Source organism: Engraulis encrasicolus, chromosome 16 (genome assembly GCF_034702125.1).
Source record: "Engraulis encrasicolus isolate BLACKSEA-1 chromosome 16, IST_EnEncr_1.0, whole genome shotgun sequence".
NCBI classification, from domain to species: domain Eukaryota; kingdom Metazoa; phylum Chordata; class Actinopteri; order Clupeiformes; family Engraulidae; genus Engraulis; species Engraulis encrasicolus.
Window position 1 is genome coordinate 9650387 of NC_085872.1, and position 24941 is coordinate 9675327.

The following is a 24941-nucleotide window of genomic DNA, read 5'->3' on the forward strand; positions in this document are numbered from 1 at the left end:
AATAGGCTTTCAAAGCTACTTAATTCATGAATACATTTCCGAAAATGGTCATTTCGCTGTATGTATTTATGCTGCATTTCTGAAAGCGGACTAAACATTTTTTGATGACCAAAATAATATAATTAAAGCCATTTATAACAAGGTTTATTTTCAAAATAAAAGCTGTTATGTAACACAGAGGAAGTCGTCAGGTGCATTGGAGCAATGCTAGCATCCCACTCCGGCTGCCGTAGTAAAACAGAGTGACGTTGAGGTCTTAAGGAGGATAATCTACGTGCCCGCACACTCAACTGTACACACTGTTTATTATTGCTGTTTGGTGCATCCAAATCATACCGTCCGATCTAGCGCGGTATTGTCAGCTGTCTTCCGAACATGGCGAACAAAATCAACGAAGCCCATGAGCACATCGCTAAAGCAGAGAAATGGTGAGAAAAATCAGTGCCAGCGCAATATTTTTCTTTCGGTTGCAATGCTTCTGATCCCAGTCGACCGTCGCACCGCTAGCTCCCTCGCGCTAGGGTCATTGAATGCTGAAAGCAACTGTCAGAACGTGTCCTTGTGCACATTGTGTGCGTTTTGGTTACCTAACGGATGTCACGTTAGGATGAGTCTATGGTGAAATTATAACAAAGCTGGGAAGGAGTATGGATTCAGTGCGTGATAGGCGGATTTACGATGCGTCTGCCGTAGACTTGTTGTTTGGCACCGCATGTGAATCGTATAATCATTCGGAAAAACGGGACGCAGTGAAGGTTATGGACTTCCTTGGGGTCAGATATTGATGTAGAAATTTGCTTGCTAACTCTTTTTTCCAGACAGAAAGCAGATTGTCCTCAGTGCAGTTTGGACATTTCTGTCCAGATCTCTCCCCCAAAATACCGTTACAATATAGCGCAGCAGCATCACTGTTGCATCAAGCGTGCCTATGTTGGCAATGACAGTGACGACCAGAGCCCTCTTCCATGGTCTTTCTAATAAACATCATAGGCTTCTTATTACATATCTGATACATTTCAGAATGTAATTCTGCATGATGACAAATATAAAGTGTAAATGGTCCATGGGCTAAACCGTAGCTTCCGGGGTGCTTCAGGCGAGCTACCACCGATTCAGCACCATGGATAGCGACTTGTCATAAGGTTAAACCTAGCGTCCCAACCTTAGCTCCAAATTGCCTAAAATGTGTCTTCGACATGCCTAAGTGTAGGCTACTCATCTGTTCTTACTGCGAGCACCTAGTTGACTTCCATGAAAATGCTCATACCACTAATGGCTATTGCCACCCTATGTATACTGCCCTTCAAAGGCAAAGTGCAGTAATTATGCCAACAATGAAACCAAGAAAAATGCCTTCAAAGTTTTGGCAACTGGATATTGTAGTTGCTGCAAATTTGACATGGCAATTTTTGTAAAACAGGACACATTTGGACCATAACACTTTGTCACAAGATAAAGAAGGAGTTATGAAGACCATTTTCTGTCTATGCTTAATTTTCACACAATGTGTAGTTACTGCACTTTGCTTTTGTACGGCACTGCCAATGAGTAAAGTATTCGCATAACCACCCCTGCCTTCACTGGATGCAGCCTTCACAAGGAATATTGTCAGATGTGGAAGTATGCCACAGAGGCAGCACAAGTCAAGATGTGTTCACGGTTCTTTATGTTTTTATAGTTAGGATCAATAGGTTATTCATTCTAATTTAGTCTATCCTTGAAGATGGAGTATAAATGTGACATCACATTTAGAGATGATAGAATTATAATTTTTACTGTTTTTGCAGCTTAAAAACAAGTATGACTAAATGGAAGCCAGACTTCGATGGTGCTGCAACAGAATATTCTAAAGCAGGTAGGTCACATCTTTTATCCAATATCTCACATATGCTTTGAAAAACACTGGTCAAATTGGTGTCTTAAAGCTCACATATTCCAATAATACCGTATCTGTCTCCAAAGGCTATTGATGTCTGTGTTACCTTGTATACAAGGGTTATGCACACCTGAACTCGTATGAATTTAGGAAACATAAACACATACTTAACTAATATATTTTACTGATAGGACGTCAGAGGTGGACACGTTTCAGTAAAAAAAGGCCCTTTTCACTATTTAAAGGACCACTTCTGCCAATTTTAATATCCTGTATTGCTCACGCTACCCTGACTTGTCAGTACCCGGTGATACTTCATTTTTTCGGCTCAGCCCTTTCCGAGATCTGAGCTATTCTAATGGGGGCAACATTTGTTTACATTAAAACAATTCTTAACATAGGCCTACTCCAAATATTTTCTCCAAATGAATTGCTGTTTGCCAGTTGTCTGCTGATGTTGCATAACCTTTTGGATGTTTTTGGGAATAAATCAAGATGTGTATTTGAAATGTAAACAAATCCCTGCCCCCATTACAATGATCAGGATCTCGGGAAAAGGCTGAAGAAAAATAAAAAAAAATATTCTCAGGTACTGACAAGTCCAGGGTAGTGTGAGCATTACAACTGCATGTTGAAATTGGCTGAAGTTATCTTTTAAAGACATTTAGGGAGTTGTTTAAGATGTCATTGGGCCAGGTGTTTGAAGAGTCTTTAACCCAGCTTTGTACCTGTCTTCCACAGCTGTTGCTTTCAAAAACGCCAAGCAGTTTGACCAAGCCAAGGAGGCCTATCTGAAGGAGGCGGAGTACCATACAGAAAACAAAGCGTATCCTTTTCATTGCATTCAAGGCATCTATTAAACCTCATGGTTGCTGTTACTAATTAGCAAACTTATAATTGTTTTGCCATCAGATCATGCAGATCTGTACTATACAGATTTTGAAAGCAAAATCCCACCTGGGAAACTCCCATTGTCATTGTGACACAGCACACACAACAAAATGGCATTTATGGCTCACCCATGCAAAGGTGTAGCCCCAAATGGTGCCCCTAAGGGAGCAGTGCTGTGGGACGGTACTATGCTCAGGGTACCTCAGTCATGGAGGATGATCTTCCACCACCACTGCTCATCAGTTTGTAGCTGGTCAGACAAGATATTTTAAGACGTTTTAAAGTCAGTTTACAAAAGTAAAATCGTAACCCAATCTCAACTGCATGCCAGTTTCTGTTCAAGTGTGTGCACTGTATGGTAGGGTCTTATAGTAAAGTGAGGCACTTTGAAGGTTTGCATCAGATCATAATTTTTCTATGTCAAATCTTGTTATCATGATTAGCCCTTGACCAGTATTTTCAGGCTTTTCCATGCTGCCAAGTAAGTCACTAGCAAAGCTTTTGTGTTATTTTATACATTTTTATGTCTTTATGTTTTTCTATGTTCAAAATATTCCAAATAATACCTAAGACCATTTTTCTGCCATCTCACATGTCTCTTGTGTTCTCCCCAGAGCCTATGAACAGGCAGGCATGATGCTTAAGGTATGTGATATAAGATTTGTGTGTCATTGATGGTCTTATTTTTTCCAGCCCCCGAACTTCAGTGGTGCCATACCTTGCAAACCTGCCACAAAATGTCTGAAATCAAAGTGTTCTTTACTGCCAGGTTACCATGTACCAATCATTATGCACAGGATTTAACGTTGCCTTTCACCAGCTATCACAAATTTAAAACTATAACGAGCACCCACGCACGCTCGCACACTGGCACGCACAAACACACACGCACGCACGCATACACAAACACACAATACTCACTACTCAATACACACACTGTTTTTGCACAGGATATGAAGCGAATGCCAGAGGCCATCCAGCTGATTGAGAAAGCCAGCATCATGTATGTGGAGAATGGGACATCTGGCACTGCTGGCATTGCCTTGGACAGAGCGGGCAAGTGAGTAAACCAGGCTCTGGCGTTATCTAAAGTTGGGCCACTAATGGATTAGTTTTTTATACTAACTTAAGTTGGCTCCTCCTTCTCTCTCTCTCTCTCTCTCTCTCTCTCTCTCTCTCTCTCTCTCTCTCTCTCTCTCTCTCTCTCACTCTGTGTGTGTGTGTGTGGAGAAAGATAAGAGTTTGCTCATTCTGTCTGCACTACCCATGTAGTTTGTAAATGTTCTTTTGATTTATGATTTGCTCAGGCTGATGGAGCCAATGGATCTGAACAAGGCAGTAGATCTATACCAGAAGGCTGCTGATGTGTTTGAGGTATGAAATGCACAAACACGACGAAAATACCAGAACAACAATGTGATAGTGATAGTGAAAATTCAACTTTTAACATACTCTCTGTGTGTGTGTGTGTGTGTGTGTGTGTGTGTGTGTGTGTGTGTGTGTGTGTGTGTGTGTGTGTGTGTGTGTGTGTGTCTTCTGAAATGCATGCTATGCGTGTGCCTAGAATGAAGACCGATTGAGACAGGCTGCGGAGCTGCTGGGTAAGGCGTCGAGGCTGTTAGTCCGACTTCGCAGGTAAGCTCCGGACTGAAGAGAAACATTTAAAAATAAAATATTTGTATGTGCTTTTTATCTTTATTAGTGGACAGGGCTGTGAAGAGTATGACAGGAAGAGAGTGGGGGAAAGAGAAGGGGTAGGGCTGGGATATAACTCTAGTCGGACGCACACCTGAATCCCTATGTGGATGGGCATGTAAGCCTGTATGTGGGGGGCAGTGATGGGCAACATCCATTCATTCATTACAATCCAGGGCCACATATGCCAAATTGCCTTGCTTCACTTGCCCAGTTCAACCAGCTGATCATTGAACTAGCCAATCACCTGGCTGAGTTGGACAGGTTAAACCAAGTCATTTGGAATATGTGTATGTGCAGCCATCAGCCACAGCTGTCAATCATTCCTTAAATAGGTGTGAGAACACAGTTTTCAGCTGTTCTAACAGTCCTTGAAACCAGTCTTCAGGCTACAGCCTGGAATTTGATGTTGCTTTATAATTGGTTTCTAGGTGTACACTAAAATATCATGTACGGCTCGAATGTAGTTCTGTGGGGAAAAAAAAACCTGAACCCCATTCCATATCAGTGCTCATTAATGATGATAATTGATCAATGGAACATAGTCAATGAATGTAATATTATCATTTTAGCTTTGTATTCTGTGCAAAACACCCATGCGAAACTTCTCTTCTCTTTTTGTTTATACAGGCTTGATGATGCTGCTGTGTCCCTTCAGAAAGAGAAGAACATGTATAAAGAGATAGAAAATTACCCAACATGTTTTAAGGTATTGGCTTTTACTGACAATTGAGCTTGCATTTTAGGTTATTATGTACCTCATCCACTTTATGCTCTTGTTTTACAACAGATCTTCAGTTTGAACTTTTTTACACAATACTCTGTATGATTCAAAATATGGTTAGCTTTCTTTTATGTCCCCTGCATATTTTGTTTCTTGATTTATTCTAGAAAACTATTGCGCAAGTGCTGGTTCATCTTCACAGAGGTGACTTTGTAGCTGCGGATAAGTGTGTCAGAGAAAGTTACAGGTACGTATGTCTATCCGGCAAAGAGCACTACATTTCCACTCATTTCACACCAGTTTAATGACAGTATTTTCCACTAAACCCTTCTCTCTAAAGGCTGTAGGTCACACTTTAGTCTGACGTGGTCTACATAAGGGTACACTGTGATGGCTAGAATAAAATTACACATTTCACCATCAATGACACAATATTGATGTATATGACAGTTGTCACAATGTCATTTGGGTTTTGGAATGTCAAGTTGACCTTGTTTGTGTGTCATGGCATAGCACACACACCAATAATTTGTCATTATTGTTCCTGATGTGTCATGTCATTCGTAGCCCCATACTGCACGCCGTACCACCAGTGACACGCTGCAATAGTCATTGAAAGGTATTATAGTACTACTCTACTGTGACATGGCAGAGGGCTTTTAGTAATGCACTATGACTCGGTCATTGCCAATCTGGTAACAGCATATTTATAACGCCGTGTTTTTACGGGCTAAAATGGATACATGACACCCTTTTGTAGACCATGTCAGATAAAGGGTTACCAGACTATGTTATACCCTCAACAACAAAAAAAATGGTGTGATTTGCTTGTCTGCTTTTTGTCACTATGTGACTTGCTTGTGTCTCCTTTGGGGGGTTGTTTGATTTACTAGTGTCTGCTTTTTGTTGAGTTGTGTGATTTGCTTGTCTCTTGTCTCTTTCTTGGCGAGTTGTGCCATTTGCTTGTCTCCTTTTGGACAAGTTGTGCGATTTGCTTGTCTCCTTTTGGACAAGTTGTGCGATTTGCTTGTCTCCTTTTTGGCAAGTTGTGTGATCTGCTTGCGTGTCCTTTTTCTTGTCATGGTCGTGCTGTAGTCTCCCAGGGTTCAGTGGCAGTGAGGACTGTGTCTCCATGGAGACTCTTCTGCAGGGGTATGATGAGCAGGATGAAGACCAGGTGTACCGCGTGTGCAACAGCCCCCTGCTCAAGTACATGGACAACGATGTGAGTACTCTATAGTGACAGTTCCAGCCAGGGAAGTCAAGATGGGAGCAGGGGGTGACTTTGTCCTGGGCCCAAACAAAGCTGTCAGTAGCAGTTATTGACTCTTTGCTCCAAAACACTGTACCATGAAGCACCATGAAACACAGTTCAAACACAATTCTTAGATGGAAATCCTAATGAAAGGCCAACAGAACATTAAGCCTGTATTTTAGCCTGTATGGCATTGACAAAGCTGCAGATTGTGGGTGCGAACTGCTTAGCTACACATTGAAGGCGAGCACCTTTCCTGCACAGATTCCCACAGGGAAACTCCTTGATGCATGTCATATGGGTGGTATGTGTCATCTGTGTGTCATATGAGGGTAGCAATGGCCTAATGGTTGGGACGATGGTATTAAGATCAGAGGGTTGCAGGTTCGAATCCTACCCTCAACCTCTCCCTACCTGTCAATCTATGTCTGAAGTGCCCTTGAGCAAAGCACCTAACCCCACACTGCGCCATGGACTGTAACCAGCACCCTGTACCCAAATAAATGTAAGTCGCTTTGGATAAAAGTGTCAGTCAAGTGTAATGTAATGTAATGAAATGTATATGTGTGTGGTATGTGCAAAGGCACCAACTAAACTTATATTGTGGCTGAAGTGTGTTCACAGGCAGATAGAAAACACCAATCAACATTCTCATTATTATTGGGGTGTTTTCGCCCATCCACCTTAATCTTTGGGGGGTCAAAAAGCTCTGTGCCCCCCCACCCCACCCCTAATTCGTTGCCTACTGTATGTGTGTGGTTGCAGTATGCCAAATTGGCCATCAGCCTGAGAGTGCCGGGGGGAGGCGGCGGCAAGAAGAAGGCAGCTGCCGCACCAGCGGGTGGCGCCGGAGGGTCTGCTCCCGCCGCAGCCGCAGATGATGACTATGAAGAAGGAGGCCTGTGTTAGTATTATAGCTTCATCTGGAGGCAGCAGTGTGTGTGTGTGTGTGTGTGTGTGTGTGTGTGTGTGTGTGTGTGTGTGTGTGTGTGTGTGTGTGTGTGTGTGTGTGTGTGTGTGTGTGTGTGTGTTATGTATGTCAGTGTGTGTTTTTGTGTGTACATATCTTTCTGTTTTTATCTTTTTCTTTTCTTTACCCATATATTAACTACAGAAATTCGTACCACCCTTCCCTGTTAGCACTGCTGTGTAACTTAAAAGGGACCAGGTGTGTAGGGGGGGCAGAAGTGAATTGTACATTGCAATACTGGTGTGGGAGCTAATTTCCATTTAGTATTTAAAAAGAAATGGTGATATTGTTTTGCTGGACTTTGTGTATTTTGTGTGTATGCTTTACTGTATGTTGTATGTTTGTCTGAGTGTGTATGTGTGAATGAGTGCGTGTATAACTTATTCGTGTAAGTATTATGTCATGTGTTCATCAATGCTGTTTATTTATTTTTGATGGAGAGTCTCTATTCTCTTGTGTCTTTAAATGAGAGAAAAAGTGCAATCAGTCTTATGTTGTGCTGTATCAAAATTGTACACTGTTATTTAAGAATAGTAGCTGTGTCTGGATGTATTTAAAGTAATTTATTTTTACCCAAATATGTTGAAGAAATTCACTTGCAGTGTTGTTCCAAAATCCAAATGTACTTAATAACCCACTGCACTGTACAGTGACACCGACTAGATATACACAGCAATATAATAACACAACATTGCTCAGCCCTGCCACTTGTGTAGTCCCTGCCCAGATGTGTAGTAAACATATCATGTGTCGGTGTGACAGTGCTTCCCTAAAGCATTACTTCTGTGTACCCCTGTAGTAAGGCAGTTCACCTGAGTACCCACCTGCATGACAGGCAGCTTGGTATAGTAGGTAGTACTAGGTATAACAGACAGCCGTGGCCTAATGGCCAGGGAGGTTGGTCTTTAGATCAGAGCGTTGCAGGTTTGAATCCCAGCCTTACCTCTCCCTACACCTCCATCCGTGGCTGAAGTGCCCTTGAGCAAAGCACTAGGGACTGTAACCAATACCCTGTAAATTGCTGTAAGTGACTTTGGATAAAAGCGTCAGCTGAGTGCAGAGTACATCATGGTCGCCACCTTGTGGCAGAATGGGGTACCTGAACTAGACATGAGCCCTTGCATTTGTGCCGCTTCCTTTGGCGATTGTTAAGCGGTGGGGAGGAGAATGGAGAGGGCTGACTGGATACTTAATTGAAAAGTAATTAGTCAGTGTCCTTATCGCCACTGAATATATTGCACCGGTGACCTTGCCTGCTTTTGCAATGACTTTTCAGGACAAAAACAATAGGGCTAGAGAGAGCGATGGCTCTGGGTGTGGCACTGCAGAGAGAAATGTGCTAGGCATATTTAATCCGAACAGCCTGAACTTATTAAAAAGTCTCTGCCGTAGTCAATGAGAATGACACATTTCTTTGTCTGAAAGCTGAAAGCTGATCTTGTCTCTCCATGTTGTCATAGAGGCAATACCTGATTAAAATAGTGTGCAACACAATACCGTAAGGACCCAACATGTCAAATCAAGGTCCAATTCATGTACCCCTTTGCATGCTGCCCCTCTCCTCTCCACTGTATATAGTGTGCTTTCAGAATAATACCTAATTTACCTGTTGGAGTGTGCAGCCCTTGGCATGGTGTGTGTGTAGTGTGTGTGTGTGTGTGTGTGTGTGTGTGTGTGTGTGTGTGTGTGTGTGTGTGTGTGTGTGTGTGTGTGTGTGTGTGTGTGTGTGTGTGTGTGTGTGTGCACGCGTGTGTGCACGTGTGTGTCACAGAAGGAGCCAGTAAGCGCTCCTGGTGTGCAGATGCATTTTTAATGTGGTCCAGGGTCCCGCCTCTTCCACCCCTCACCATCATTAATGTATGTGTGTCCTGCTCCTGGGACGCGGCCTTGTGTCTCCTTTGGGCTTTGATGTAACATGGTGATGCATTGGATGATGGTGCATTAGCCAGAGCACTAGTGTACATGGCCATCAGCTGCTCAAACGGATAAGTGACTATTTGACCACCTGTAGTACAAAACAGAAAACAGTAACCTTGAGTGCCATGGACACTAATGCATATGTACAGGATGTTTGGTGGATGTTATACTGTGTTTTGCGGTTGGAATCGTTTTGCGATTGGTGTCCACTGCCCACTGTGTCTAGCATCTTCTGACAAGGCTTTTCACAGCAGTAATTTAAAGCCTGAAAAACATCATTATAGCTGACTGATCATTACCTTTGTTGATAAGCAGCTGGTCAAATAGTGTCCTGGATCTGGCAGTTGCTAACGTGTGAAAATAAAATGTAAGAAAAACAGCTCAGTTGACTCTGCTTCTCTCTCTTTTCTGGCAGATCTAGTTCACAAAATATATTAAAACCCATTTTAACACAATTATCATAAATATATATTTTTTTCAATCTGAAGGCAGCATTTGCAACATCGGAAATGGGGTAATGATATTGGTTATTTATGTACTAAATTCAAACATTAAAACATTTACTTTTAACAATATTAACTGAGAAACCCAATAAAGCACTCTTTTTGAATTTTAAATATTTTTGAAAATGGGTAACACTTCCAAATAAGGGGCCATAATTAACAGTAAAGAAGCTACAACCTAATACTTAAGTAAGGGTTAATAATCGTTACTTAATGCCACATTAGACACATATTAATTGATATTAATGCATATGTTGAACATTATTAAACTGTTACTTATCTATTAGACAACTATTACCTTATGTTACAAGTTAATGGATAAATAATACATAAATATTGGGGTTTGGGACCCTTATATTAGAGTTGGCTGTGGATAACTAATGGTTAATTAATCGATAGATATTGGTGTTTGGGACCCTTATAATAGAGTTGGCTGAGCACACCTAATAGTTAGATTATTAATCTCTACTATGACATGTAGTTTTCACTCGTTCAAATCACTATAATAGTGGCAACAGGAGCCATTATATAGCAAGGATTGGACGTACACTTCTCAATGATGGTGGGGTGATGAGATGTCATTTTTTCATATACCACTCATTAGTTTTAATGGTAAAAACCCTACAATAAATGCAGAACATTATGAAGAGTAATAGTTTTGAAGCGAAACTAAACCATTCCTTTGTGATCATTAAGTTAATGTTTGAGAATTTTAGCGCCAGGAAGTGCAGTGCATGATGGGTACGCAATCTACAGACAACAATATTTCGGTATTATTTATTCATTAGATATGCCTTGCTTTTGTATTAAGTAAGTGTTAATTTAGGTCCTTAGTTAAGTATTACCTAATAGCTACTTAACTATTGACTTTACCCTTACTTATCTGTTATTTAAATAATGATATGCTATGAACTTGTGACACATGGTAATAGTTATCTAATAGGCTAGTTAAGTAACTGCTCACTGATGTTTAACATATGCATTAATAACAATTAATATGTGTCTAATGTAGCGTTAAGTAGTGATTATTAACCCTTACTAAAGTATTAGGTTATAGCTAATTTGCTGTTAATTATGGCCCCTTATTTTGGAAGTGTTACCAAAATGGGTAAAGTTGAATTGATGTTTTAGAAATAGGCAAACATTTATTGTGAATACTTGTTGGCCGTTGGGCCTACTTCAGGCGACTCTTGCATAGAGACAAGGAGTAGTATGGTGTTTAGTAATTTAAAAACCCTTTATTTTAACTGGGGTACATAACTAAAAACGCCAACCGGTTTCAACCTCACAGGGTCTTCATCAGGGCGTGACGCCCAGTTAAAATAAAGGGTTTTTAAATTACTAAACACCATACTACTCCTTGTCTCTATGCAAGAGTCGCCTGAAGTAGGCCCAACGGCCAACAAGTTTGGAAGAATGGACTTTGTCGTTTAACTTCAAGAGCACCTGCATTGGAGTAGACTGACTAACAAAGAAGAGCGCTCAGCATCTCCCCCTTATAGCATTTATTGTGAATAGTAGATGAATATTCGTTTCATTTCTTCTTTAAATTAATGTTGTACATTTTAAAACCTTTTCCATACATATATATCTACATATTTTTTTATTATTCACGAGAGGAGGCAGATCAGCCCAAATAAGTCCCGGAACACAGTGGGGTACAAATCACGAGGTGGCGGATCCTGTTATGGCATATTCTGCCTCAAATTAACCCCTGCTGTGCTATGAGAAGCAGTCGCTGAAAGTGAATGCTGCCATTGAAATCTTCCAAGAGAATCGTGTGTGATTCTACTTTTGTAATTGCCAGTGCCTGGACCAGAATGGATGTCAGTTTGAGAACATGTTGAGAACACGTTAAATTATGTCTAAGTTGTGTTAGTCTATTTTGTTGTAGGCCTATCCTATTACATTTTAAATTGTATGTATACATTTTTAGACACTCTGCATATCATTGAGGCGACTTCTCAAAGCCATTGAACCAAATTATCCGGAATGGATGTTTCTTTCTCAAGGCATTTCACAGTTTCTTAGGCCCATAAACAAATCACTTGATGATGGTGGTGTACAGATTAACAAAGACACCCCTTAACTTCATTTTTCACATGACCATTTCTTATGTTTCACTGTGTTAATTAGCATCTTCATTCAATGATGTCATTTAATTACTTCAAATTGACTGTCAGCAACCTTTACGCTCCATTAATGGGCCTCATTATGTGAAGCTTTAGGACCAGTGGTGGATTGCAGACACTTTAAAATCTGTCATTGCATCATTTTTTCCATTAATTTTGGAAAGATCTCTACTACGAATGAATGCATTGTGCATCGGAGCTGGTTTAAAAGCTTCTGTCATTAGGACTCAGTGGGGGCTTCTAGCCTGAGAGCGGTTGACATTGACTGTCTGGTCTTTGTCAGGGGACAGATCAGCAAAGGCATTTCACATATTCCGCATGGTTGGCTCTGGCATATTTTGCCATTTGTAGTCCACACATGCTCAAACTATTCCTCAAACTCACTTCATCCACATGTATTTTTGCAGAAGTATTGTTACCATTGAATCATGATCTGGTATAAGTAGAACAGTCTTCTTGCGCTAGTAAGGTTATGCTACGATTGCTTCCAGAATAATCTTTTTTTAGGACTATTAGTGTGCGCACATACTTTCTAATGTGAATCCCGTACGGCAGCCTTTAGAGCTCGTGTGTGAATGTGTATGTACACTCAGCCACAATTAGGAACACTCCTCGTGTCGGGTTGGACCCCTTTTTGCCTTCAGAACTGCCTTAATTGCCTGCAACAATACTCAGGCTGTGGCATTCCAACAAAAGATTACATTACATCGCACAGCATTTAGCAACATTTAGCCTTGACTTCCAAGGAGAAAATTTAAGCAAGAACAGGGTAAGGTGCAGTGACCAGGTGAAAAGCAAACACTTAAAGTGTACTTTACATATACATAGTAGAAAGTGAACTTATTTCAGCTACTTAAATTGCGTTTCATTGCACTATTAATGCGCTGGAGCACTAGCCTGGGAACTCCCATACTGCCATTAGTTCTACACAATCGTTTCGATCTGAAAGACAGTCTGGCGAGGATGACTCATAACGTCCAAGATCATGGGCCCTGTGTCATAATGGCCAAGCATTCCGACCCAATCAGAGAGCAGGGCAGTGTGTCATAATAGCCAAGTATTCTGCCCCCTACGGAATTTTCAATAGGCAACTCCCCAGACCTAGGGCCGGATTCACAAAGAATCTTAAGAACAAAATAGTTCTTAACTGGTACTTTTCTCTTAACTTTTGTCTTAAGTCAAAAGTTAAGAAGAGTCCATATTCACAAACAGACTTCTTAAGTTGTTTCTTAACTTTCTTCCTAATCTCACTTGTGATTAGGTCTGGTGTTAACCAGACAACTGGAGCACTACTAAAACAGTACTTCAGCACACTTGCAGCACACTTGCAGCATACCGAGTATGCTAAATTGGCACCGCTTTTGGACAGCTTTAAGTGCATGATAAGCCTACTTTTGATAAGTGAAAGATGACTGGGTGTCAGTGGAGTGTCCATTCGTAAAAAAAAAAAATTGGGGGGCGCACGCACACACACAAACAAAAAAATAAGAAAAATTAACATCTGCCGTAGGCAACTTTGTGTGATGGCGTTTCTTTTTCTTTTATTGTGGTACAGAAAAGGCAGATCAGATAATTTGTGATATGTCATTCCATTACATTTGGCAGACGCTTTATAACCAAAGCGGCTTTCAAAGAAGACATAATCATAGCCAACATCACTAGCAAATACAAAGTGCACAGGAAATATACAGAACAAGTGCAGATGCAAGGAGGGGTTAATATCATAGCAAATAATACAGCTGAGGGGATGACAAGTGTAAAATAAAAATAAATAAGAAAAATGACCATCTGCATGACGCCAACACATTTATGCTTTGTAATCACACACACACACACACACACACACACACACACACACACACACACACACACACACACACACACACACACACACACACACACACACACACACACACACACACACACACACACACACACACACACACACACACACACTTTGTAATCACACACACGCTTTGTAATCACACACGCTTTGTAATCACACGCACGCACACACACGCTTTTTTTTATAAACCCAACCACCACCCCCCTTATGGGGAACCTATATTTTCTTCCTTTTTCTTCTATTTCTTTTCATTATCTTAATTTTTCCATCTTTTAACAAAAGCAAAATGTAACATACAATAACAGACAATAAAAGGATACAGAAAAAAAGGATAAAGACAGGAGAAAAAAAAATACAAAAAACAATTTCAGTGTCCCCCAACACTTCAAACCACATATTACAACCGCCCCCCACATCCACCCACACCCACACCCACACGCACGCTTTGTAATCTCACACACACGCATGCTTTGTAATCACACACACACACACTTTGTAATATCACACACACACACACACACACACACACGCTTTGTAATCACACACACACACACACACACACACACACACACACACACACACACACACACACACACACACACACACACACACACACACACACGCTTTGTAATCACACACACACACACACATACACCACACACACACACACAAACACACTTTGTAAACACACGCACACGCTTTTTTTTAATAAACCCAACCACCACCCCCCCTTATGGGGGACCTATATTTTCTTCCTTTTTCTTTTCATTATCTTAATTTTTTCATCTTTTAACAAAAGCAAAATGTAATGTACAATAGACAATAAAAGGATAAATACAGGACAAAAAATACAAAAAACAATCAGTGCACATCAGGACACGACATGTGGAGCCTGAACAGCTAAGAAGAGGTGAGGGTGAAGAGTTGTGCGAGTCGGTGGAGGTAGTGTCTCTGATGTGAGGAGGCAGGGAGTTCTATCTCTTGGGCGCGTACATATCGAAGGCGGCTTCACCAATTTTCTTTGGTGGAAGGGTAGGAATCCTTAGCAGTATGGCATCAGCGGATCTGAGAGCTCGGGCACGGGCATAAAAAGAGAGCATATCAGAGATGTAACAGGGAGGAAGACTATTTAATGCTTTGACACACACAAACACACACACACACACACACACACACACACACACACACACACACACACAAGCACATAAAAATCACTCATTTTTTTTGGTAGACCCCTACTGTTTTTTGTTTTTGCGGGCAAACAGACTGACATACGCATGGACGCACAGACATGGGCCCGGCCAGACGTAGGCACGGATGGATGCACAGACGGACGAATGGACAGACAGACGCACGCACACACGGACGGACAGCCGGCCGGACGGAGGCACGGACAGATGGAAGCACAGACGTGGGCACAGACGGACGCACGTCTGGCCAGACGTAGGCACGGACGCACAGACGGACTGACGCACGGACGGCCGGACGGCCGGACGGACGCACAGACGGCCGGCTAGACGGACGCACAGACGGCCGGCCAGGCGGACGGAGGCACGGGCGTGGGCACAGACGGAAGCATGTCCGGCCAAACGTTGACACGGACGCACAGACGGACTGACGCACGCACAGATGGACGCACGGCCAGCCAGACGTAGGCACGGATGCAGAAACGGACTGACGCACGCACGCACGGACGGACGCACAGCCAGCCAGACAGTGGCACGGACGTGGGCACAGAAGGACGCACGGTCGGCCAGACGTAGGCATGGACGGAAGCACGTCCGTCCAAATGTTGGCACGGACGCGCAGACGGATTGACGCACGCACGGACGGACGCACAGCCGGCCAGACGTGGGCAGAGACGGAAGCACAAACGACGGAAGCACAGACGGACGCACAGACCGACTGACGAACGGACGGACGGACGCACTGCCGGCCAGACGTAGACACGGACGAAGAGACGGATGCACGCACAGCCGGCTGGACCGAGGCACGGACAGACGGGCGCAGGCACGCGGAGGGAAGAACAGAAACCATATTATAGTTACATGTGAGCAGCTGAGAAATACATGCAGTGCATTGCGCATTCTGTAAAAGACTAAAACAATGCAACACTATTCCATCTATTATATCTGAATTGAAAGTAGTTTACAAACAATGCGAGACTATGGGCATGTTTTTTTATGCATAATTTGTATATATCTTTCTTACCCAGTGGTTCATGGAGTTCCTCTTGAACATAGCAGGAGCGAAGGATCTGACAGGGTTCATTCCAGCTCCAGTGTAGAACATCTAAAACAAAGTGTTCAGGAGTATTAGCTTTAATGTAAATACAAGTGAGGAAGTGAGGATACTGTTGCGGTCTGGATATTTAGGTGAGAGCAGATTCACACACTGAAAGACAGTAAGGTCAAGCACAAGGAGTTTTTTTTTAGAGCTGAGTAGTAGACGTTTCAGGGTTCTGCCTCCATTAGTGCGTTCAGGCCGACTGAGAACCGTGCTGGAGCCCGTTCCTGCACCTACTCGCGAACCAGCCGTCGTGTTCACGCCACAGATATTAGCGTTCGCGAGCCGGAAAGTTGGTTCGCAATGCGAACCGCAAAATACTAGGGTTTTCTCCGCGAACTGTGACGACAGCGTGGCCATCAGCAAGTTCATCCGGGTAACAGTCACGTGCGGAAATTGTTCAGAGCCCGGTATGAACACGGGAGGTTCACCGATGAGCACTTTAGTGCCAAACGTAACTGGTGCAGGCACCGGCACCGGCTCCGTTCTGGTCGGCCTGAAAGCCCTACATCAGTGTGCAGGTGAGCACAGGCAGCAACCCTGAAACAACTGCTCTACTCCACTCTCGGAAAAAAGAACTCCTTGTGCTTACTTTTTTTACATTTCAAGGGTAAGAGCAGGTTGGTACACTGCTACCCAAATCCAGCTTAATGACATTAAAGGAAATTCTTGTCTGAAGGTACATGTACTGTATGCTTATGTACAGGGGTGGAGCACAAAATTACCCATGTTCAACCAGCTCTAATAGACCCCCTTTATATATTATTATTATATGGTGTGACGTCATCGGTCGAATGCTCCATTCATTTCAACGGGGCTCCCCAACGTTCGCACGTCTGTTATTTTTCGATAACGGACGGGTTGGTCTATAACAGACCGCTGTCAATGGCAACAAGACTTTTCACTGCTAAAGCGACTTTTCAACAAGACTCTAATCAGCTGCTGTGATAGACAACACCTGTTGTCCTGGCTACCTGGCTGTTGCTTAGCGGTGTTCCACAACGGCACTGTTTTGTTTTGCGCAGCAACAATCTTTTGACATGAAAAACGATAATAGCCTAAACTTAACATTAAATAGGCCTAAAGAAATGTCCCCACCATGTGTGAATCATTTAAGTATATCCATATAATAAGCGGGTTAATGTTCGGCGAGTCGGTCGCTTTGTGGAATAGCAGCACTTCAGAGAGAAGAGATTCTCTCTGTCGTGCTGCTATTCCACGGTAGCGACCTTCTCGCCGAACGTTAACCCTTACTTATTATATGGTTGTGACGTCATCTGTCGAATGCTCCATTCATTTCAACGGGGCTCCCCAACGTTCGGACGTCTGTTATTTTTCGATAACGGACGGGTTGGTCTATAACAGACCGCTGTCAATGGCAACAAGACTTTTCACTGCTAAAGCGACTTTTCAACAAGACTCTAATCAGCTGCTGTGATAGACAGCACCCGTTGTCCTGGCTACCGCTGTCAATGGCAACAAGACGTTCACTGCTAAAGCCACTGGCTTGTATACAAGTCAGTGGCTAAAGCGAATGTTTCATATCACTCCGCAGGGGGTCCGGTCTTTTGTCACTCTAATCAGCTGCTGTGATAGACAATACCTGTTGTCCTGGCTACCTAGCTGTTCCACAACGGCACTGTTTTGTTTTGCGCAGCAACAATCTTAACATTAAATGGGTCTAAAGAAATGCCCCCGCCATGTGTGAATCATTTAAGTATATCCATATAATAAGCGGGTTAACTTTCGGCGAGTCGGTCGCTTTGTGGAATAGCAGCACTTCAGAGAGAACAAGACCCCTCCGCTCCGCGTCGGGGTCTAAAGATTCTCTCTGTCGTGCTGCTATTCCACGGTAGCGACCTTCTAGCCGAACGTTAACCCTTACTTAACATGCTTGTGTGAAACAAAAATCTGACTTCCTGTGGGCCCCCCTTATACAGTGACACTAATAAGCATTTGATTCCTTTCTGGAGGTGTTGGTTTGTACACTGATGAAGACATGATCAGTCTATAACTTTAATCGTAGATGTATTCCAACACAGATGGACAGAATATCAAAAAGAAAGTCTGGAAAATAACTTCAAAGAATACATTTTAATTAATTTGTCTTCTTTGTATTTCATTGAGGGAATACATATTTGACCCCTCTAGCCAAAGTACTTGTTGGCAAACCCCTTGTTTTCTAGAGCAGAGATTAGGGCTGTAACGATATTGTATCGAACCGAGAAATCGTGATACACAGAGTGACGATACTGTATCGTGATACAAGGAAGCAGTATCGTGATACTCCCTTTCAAAGTTTTGTTGCCCAGCAGTCCAGAAAACAACCACATGATGATTTGAAGCTTTGAAGCACTATTACTTCATATCATCATTATTATATTTAACTTTTAAAAATTATTAGTAGCCTCTTGGAACCTATTGTACCTATAAACTATCACAGTTTTTATTCACAATTTTATTTTACAATGTTGGCTATGTGAAATCGTGGGTGTATCGAACCGTAGGTCATAAATCGTGATACGAACCGAATCGTGAGTTGAGTGTATCGTTACAGCCCTAGCAGAGATCAGACTTTTTTTTAAGTAGTTGACAGTGTGTAGAGACCCCTAGTCTCAATTGCACTTCTGGCATTGCGTTTCAGTGCCTAGGGCGCTCACGCTGAAAATTTCGGTTGAGCCAGTGCACTGAAAGTGCCCGGATGCTCCCCTGACAATGGCGGAAAAACGCATGCTTGAATGATGGACACTGCACGCACTAAACGACCACCATGTTGACAATGACATGGAGGAAACGTGGCGTTCAGTTCATTAGAAGAGTTTGGTCGACAGTCTCCTAATTTTGTGAGTAATGTTGGGAATTTGCATGAAGGAAATGCAAATACAAGCAACAGACGCTGTGCATTGAAAACAGTTGCCAACTGATATTTTGGCGAGCTAATGCCATGCTCAGCCTTCACTTCCAGGGCACAGTGCTCAAATTTTTCCACGACACTATGCACTGGAAACCTCAGTGCACTGTGCACTGATTGTTAGTTAGGGTGACCACCCGTCCCGCGTAGCGCGTGTGTGTACAGTGTTTGAAGCGTTGGCGCGTGAGTGCACGTGCACGCCAGGGTCTGTCCCACATTGTCCCTCAGAAGCAAACCCCTTGTCCCCCCTTGGACTTATTAGCAGGTGGTCACCCTACTGTCAGTGCACTGACAAGTGCGTAGATTGAGACATTGGTTCTGTGTTGAAATTGCTGGTTTTCTCAGGGAAGTCAACAGGGGGTCAGCCATGGGCCCCGGGAGAGAACGGGTCCCAAATTGAGTTCTCATTACATTGTATTGTATGTATGGGGGGTGAGGGGTTATTCTAGCTCACCTTTTGTCCACTGGGTCCTCGAGTGCCTGGAAATCCACAGTTTCCCCTCTTCTCTGGCTCTCCTTGGATACCCTTTAAGCCAGTGGTCTCCAATTAACTTTTCCCAAGGGCTAAATAATGTAGAGCAAGCGAGGCGAGAGAGAGAGAGAGAGAGAGAGAGAGAGAGAGAGAGAGAGAGAGAGAGCACGTTCAACTGCTGAATGCATGTTCAACTGCTGAACGTGCTCTCCAGCAGAGCCACTTCAGTCACGGAGGGAGGGAGGGGGAGAGAGATTTAGGCTACATGACAAGACCTAAAACAAATATAGTTCAATGTGCGCTAAAATCCCAATTCGGTCGAGGAACAAAAGTCCTTTCCATAGCGATTAAATCTCATTGAACTCGTGCGCTGCATCTCACCTCTGCCTGAACAGAAAAGACGCAAGCCCATGCCACAGGTGGTACCCAGGCAGATGAAATAGTTAGTTTCCAGGAATGCTCGTCTATATATTTCTTTATTGCGGTCGTTTTCGAAAATCATATTAGTTTTCCTCCAACGCATTCCCGATGTATCATGCATTCTCTGCTCAACTGATCTCGCATAACGCGCCCCTACCAAACTACGGGGGAAAATATCCTCCACATTTAGAATAGGCTACTACAGTACGCCAGCTAAATGCAAAGAGGGTGATATCACAAAAACACAAAAATAGTGCAGGGGAGGAGAATCGTCCGTAGCACCAAATTTGGGGCCCTAGGAACAACTTCTATCATGGGCCCCCCTACTCACAACCCCCCAAACACCCCCCCCCCCCCCCCCCCCCCCCCGCGCGCGCGCGAACGCGCGACTGATATTGTCATCCTCCTTGCCTTCCTCAGAAAACCCCTCTAGGCCTATGCTTTCCTCCCCTTCACTTGAATCATCCTCATTTTCAATCATATGATAGCCTATCACAGAATATACATAATGTCCTTATTTTTCACATCACCAGTTGTGAAAAGTCTGCTATCATATTCATAGAGATGACTTTTAATCACTTCATCACTATGGTGTGAGGGGGAGGAGAGAGACTGGTAAATCTCTCTTCACAATGCATTTAGCCTAATATTTCGTGCAATAAGGAGACATGAGACATTGATATAGAACTGAACTTTCTTCAATATGCATCCCTGAACAGAAACACACGCGCTCGCGCACACATTCTGGCCCGCTGCACGCACCCGCACGTCATTTGTCCGTTAGTTGTTTTTTGGGAGAGCAAGGAATAGAGAATCAGCTGGCAGAAGCTTACTATGGAATGTCGCTTAAAATAGGCTGGAACAAAAGTATCGCTGTTTGGATTTGATGCCGTTATTCTCAACCTTCTAAAGTCAGGGCACCCCGAACCTAGTCACATAGAAATCATTATTTATTAGGCTACTGCATCGGCTATAGTTTCAGATTTAAATTGGCCAGTAACTATTTCACAGTAGCCTACCTTAAATAGGGTAATTGTCATGAGCACTCAATGCAGATAGGCTACCTGCTCAGCACCGAGGTAGGTAGGCTACTCTGCTTATCTTTTGTCTTGCGCTTTGCGCAGATTAGAATGGCGTCAGCAGCATTCAAAACGCAGACTGGTGCCCCGTCAAAATCTCGTCATTAATTTACCACACTTCAGCTACAACGGACGTTGTCAGATGGCCAGGGAAAGTAGGCCTAACCAGAGATTTCCTATTGAGAGTGTTGAGACCGCAAAATGAAAGCAGAATGACGGTTCAGGACTGACAGCTCGCACCGCCACCTTGACATTGGCAACTGATGAACGTGACGTTGATTAATATCGTTACGAGGACATAATCAATCAGCAAATGTGATGCACCCGATTGAGAAACTGCTTTTCCTCAACATTAGGATATTAGGCTAGCTAAAATAGGCTCACCTTCTCTCAAGTTCGCACAATTTGCATCTGTGACAGGGGGCATCTTCACGTTTGTGACATTTTCTTGATTCATTTAACAAATTAGCTTTGCTATTTGGATATTTGAACCAACATCGACCCTATGTTGGTCTTGTGACTTGTTATGAATATATCAAAGACAAATATGGGTTCAATAGACTATCACAATTATAGCCAAAAAATGATATATATTTTTTAATCTGACTCCGGCTATCACAGTAGGCCACACGGAATGGGAATGAGATAACCAGATAGCCTACTGTAGGCGGTAATTTTGACATTTGGGCTCACCTTTCTTGCAAGAAATCAGCAGCAGTTGCTTCGTCTGGTTTCCCCTGTCTCTCTTGCCTTTCTATTCTTTTTGTGAAAGCCTGGTGTTTTAGACATCTTTCATTGCTAACCGGCTGCTGCGTTTAATGCCTATAATGAAGTGTGAGTGTTGATTACGCATATTGTGCAATCAAAAGTCCGCGAGAGGGCGGACTAAACCAATGCGTACTGATTATGGGGGTGTTTGATATATATTGTAGCCTATTTGCAGGCTAGGATATCCAATTTAACAGATGTATTTCCAGAGAACATTGGAATTACATAAATTACCAACATGTATTGACATTATTGTAAAAATAATGTTTAAAAAAGCAAAACAAGAAGAATATTTTCCATAGGGGCCCCCCGGTGGGCCCCCCAGGTGGGCTGGGCCCTGAGAATGAGTCGGGGTTTTCCCCCCCCTGTTCCACGCCGCTGGTGCTCTAACTGCATAACTGAGTGCTCTTCTCTTCTGGTTGAACAGAGGGAAACACGCTCACCGTCGGGGCTGTCGGGGAGATGAGGTGGGCCATCAGGAATATTAAACCCTATTCTGCCTAACTACTAGCTATATGTTTCCTGGACATTTCTGAAATTCGGGTTAGGGGTAGGGTGGAGCAAGGTAGCCTACTGTTCTCAGATGCTCCCGTGGCGCCTTCAGATAGGCTAAATTAGGAATGCGATACAGTTATACACGTGCGATACAGAAATACAGATACGGTCAGCCAGACCTTCAATATTACGAGTGCAAGACAAAGCAAAACTGATATAACAATGACATACAATAGAAGCAAAGGAGAATCGTTTACATCTGCAAACAGAAGAGAGTTGAGAAAACTCTGACGACTTGGCTTAAATAACTGTGCGCTTCGCGCCTCATGACTCTCCAGGTTTAATAGAAAGGGCGCGGCTCACCGTGGCGCGCAGGCTGCACCCAGCAACGTTGACCTTCAGGAATACTCAGCTAATCTTCTACCTGGCTCTATATTTCCAAGACATTTTAAAGGAACTGGTTTCGTTTTTGTCCTCCCTTCTTTTGGTAACGACTGTTCTCTGGAGCTTGAATTGCGTTAACGTCTCTACATGTAGGCTACTACCTTGCATAAATTATACTTCCAAAATACGGGATAATTGTCATCCAAACTTCACATAAATGTCAGTAAACAAAAGACAAAATGTATCTGGCCTGCTAAATACATAAAAATAGGGAAGGAGAGAATTTTCAACCAGAAGAGAGGAGAGTGCTTCGATACCGCACAATTGCGAATGGTCTGATGACCGAGGTAAACGCAATGATAAATAACGGCTTGTCTAGATGTCTAGGAGACAACAGATTGCACTTCACCATTTTCCCTCATTGTCAATGTCTGTCATGAGACTGTTATTATAAGATTTAACTGTTTGTGAATGCTTAGGAGAGATGACTGACGTTTTTGTGATAGAAAATCGCGCATGGCCACAAATAGGCGCATTTATGGTTTCATTTTTAAGGACCTCATGGCGGGCCAGAAATTTGCTGCCCGCGGGCCGCAGTTGGCCCGCGGGCCGTTGTTTGGAGACCAGTGCTTTAAGCACACACACACACCACCTCATCACCAATTGTTCTTAGTCCTATTGCCTTGAGTTGGTCTATACTCTTCTTGCTCATACTTCACTGACAAACAAAATGGCTGCCTCCAGTTCACAGGGCGCGTTCCAAAATGCGACCTTGCGTCCTCCATTTGTGCTTGTGACCTCGTACCAGGAAGTAATGTCATGATGACATCACTGACAACAGTATTATATTTCAATATCTCGCAAAAGTTCAATTGTTAAGTAATTTTCTCATTTGCAAAGTGGATGGTGAATGAAGAGTAGTCCCCCAAAAATTGTTGTGGCTAGGCTGACAGCGGAGAAACTTTATTCTTTTCTCCACAGAGGAGGGGCCAGGAGGCAGGAAGAGGCCACAAGCACAGGTGGAGGACGCAAGGTCGCATATTGGAGCGCACCCACTGGGCCCATTTGTGATGGTGCATGCTACGCAAATCTGTGCAATTCACATGTGCACTGTGTAATCATAATGTATTGGCCCTCATTTATCAAAGCAGCGTACGACGAGAATCATGCGCACGTCGTGCGTACATTCTTTTTCTACGACCAGTTGGCATTTATCAAATCTCATCAGTCGTTGGATTTCATGTTTCCTGCGCTTACACTCTCAGACGGTGTACGCCGTTTTCAAGTTGGACTTGGGATGACTATTGACTATGATCACCAACTTGAGCAGCAGTTGTAGCGCAACAACTCATTATCATAAATATGTGGCCTACATAATAACAAAATGTTTTTACATTGTCTAGTTTGGCTATAAGCCAACTTCTACCTGTTTGAATTGGTGCACCCTTCCTGGGAGCGCTGTGTTAATTTGGCATAGGCCAAGAAGAACTGCAAGAGACATCTAATTTGTGATTTGTTGTGATGTGTGAATAATTGTGCAATATACAGCCGCATATTGGAATGTGCCTTCAGTCATGGGATCAAAGGGGGCCAATGTTCTTTTTAACAGCTGGGAGTTCAGGCGCAAAACAACCAATACATAGCCTACAAAATTTCCCGGTAGAGTTTTGCCGTTTCGCACGACTATCCGAATGCACAACTGACGCGTGTGTGTTTGATAACACTTTATAGTCGTCTAATTAGGTGGCAAAAGGGATATCCACTCCAAACAACTGGATTGCAGGAGAGAAGCAGGGCGCAAATGAGCGCGAGAGGGACAGCGCACTGGACATGTAAAACTCTCCTTCCCCAACAAATGGTTTGGGCACTGTTTGTTGGCCAGTTTCACGTAGGACCCTTTTCTTGACCTCGTTTACAAAAAGGTTTATCGTCATTTTTTTTTTTTTTTTAAATACAATATAATAATATAGATATACATTTAGATATCTTCATTATGTGTAGCCTACTGTAGTCAATCAAACATTTCATTGTAACTGCTATACGGGGGAGATGCTGAGCGCTCTTCTTTGTTAGACAGTAAACTCCAATGCAGGTGCTCTTGAAGTTAAACGACAAAGTCCATTCTTCCAAACTTGTTGGCCGTTGGGCCTACTTCAGGCGACTCTTGCATAGAGACAAGGAGTAGTATGGTGTCTAGTAATTTAAAAACCCTTTATTTTAACTGGGGTACATAACTAAAAACGCCAACCGGTTTCAACCTCACAGGGTCTTCATCAGGGCGTGACGAGAAAGAGTTCATTTGCGTGACCTTTTATCA

General features: G+C 43.1%; 1 protein-coding gene across 1 annotated transcript; it reads left to right on the forward strand.

The window, feature by feature from the left end:
- The first annotated feature begins 375 nt into the window (after positions 1-375).
- On the forward strand, positions 376-7350 carry napgb (N-ethylmaleimide-sensitive factor attachment protein, gamma b). Its single transcript, XM_063220166.1, has 12 exons — positions 376-428; positions 1788-1855; positions 2618-2702; positions 3231-3248; positions 3382-3412; positions 3718-3827; positions 4075-4141; positions 4332-4402; positions 5093-5171; positions 5354-5433; positions 6282-6411; positions 7207-7350. The coding sequence occupies exons 1-12, from the start codon at positions 376-378 to the stop codon at positions 7348-7350; spliced, it is 936 nt and encodes a 311-aa protein (XP_063076236.1).
- Positions 7351-24941: the final 17591 nt, after the last annotated feature.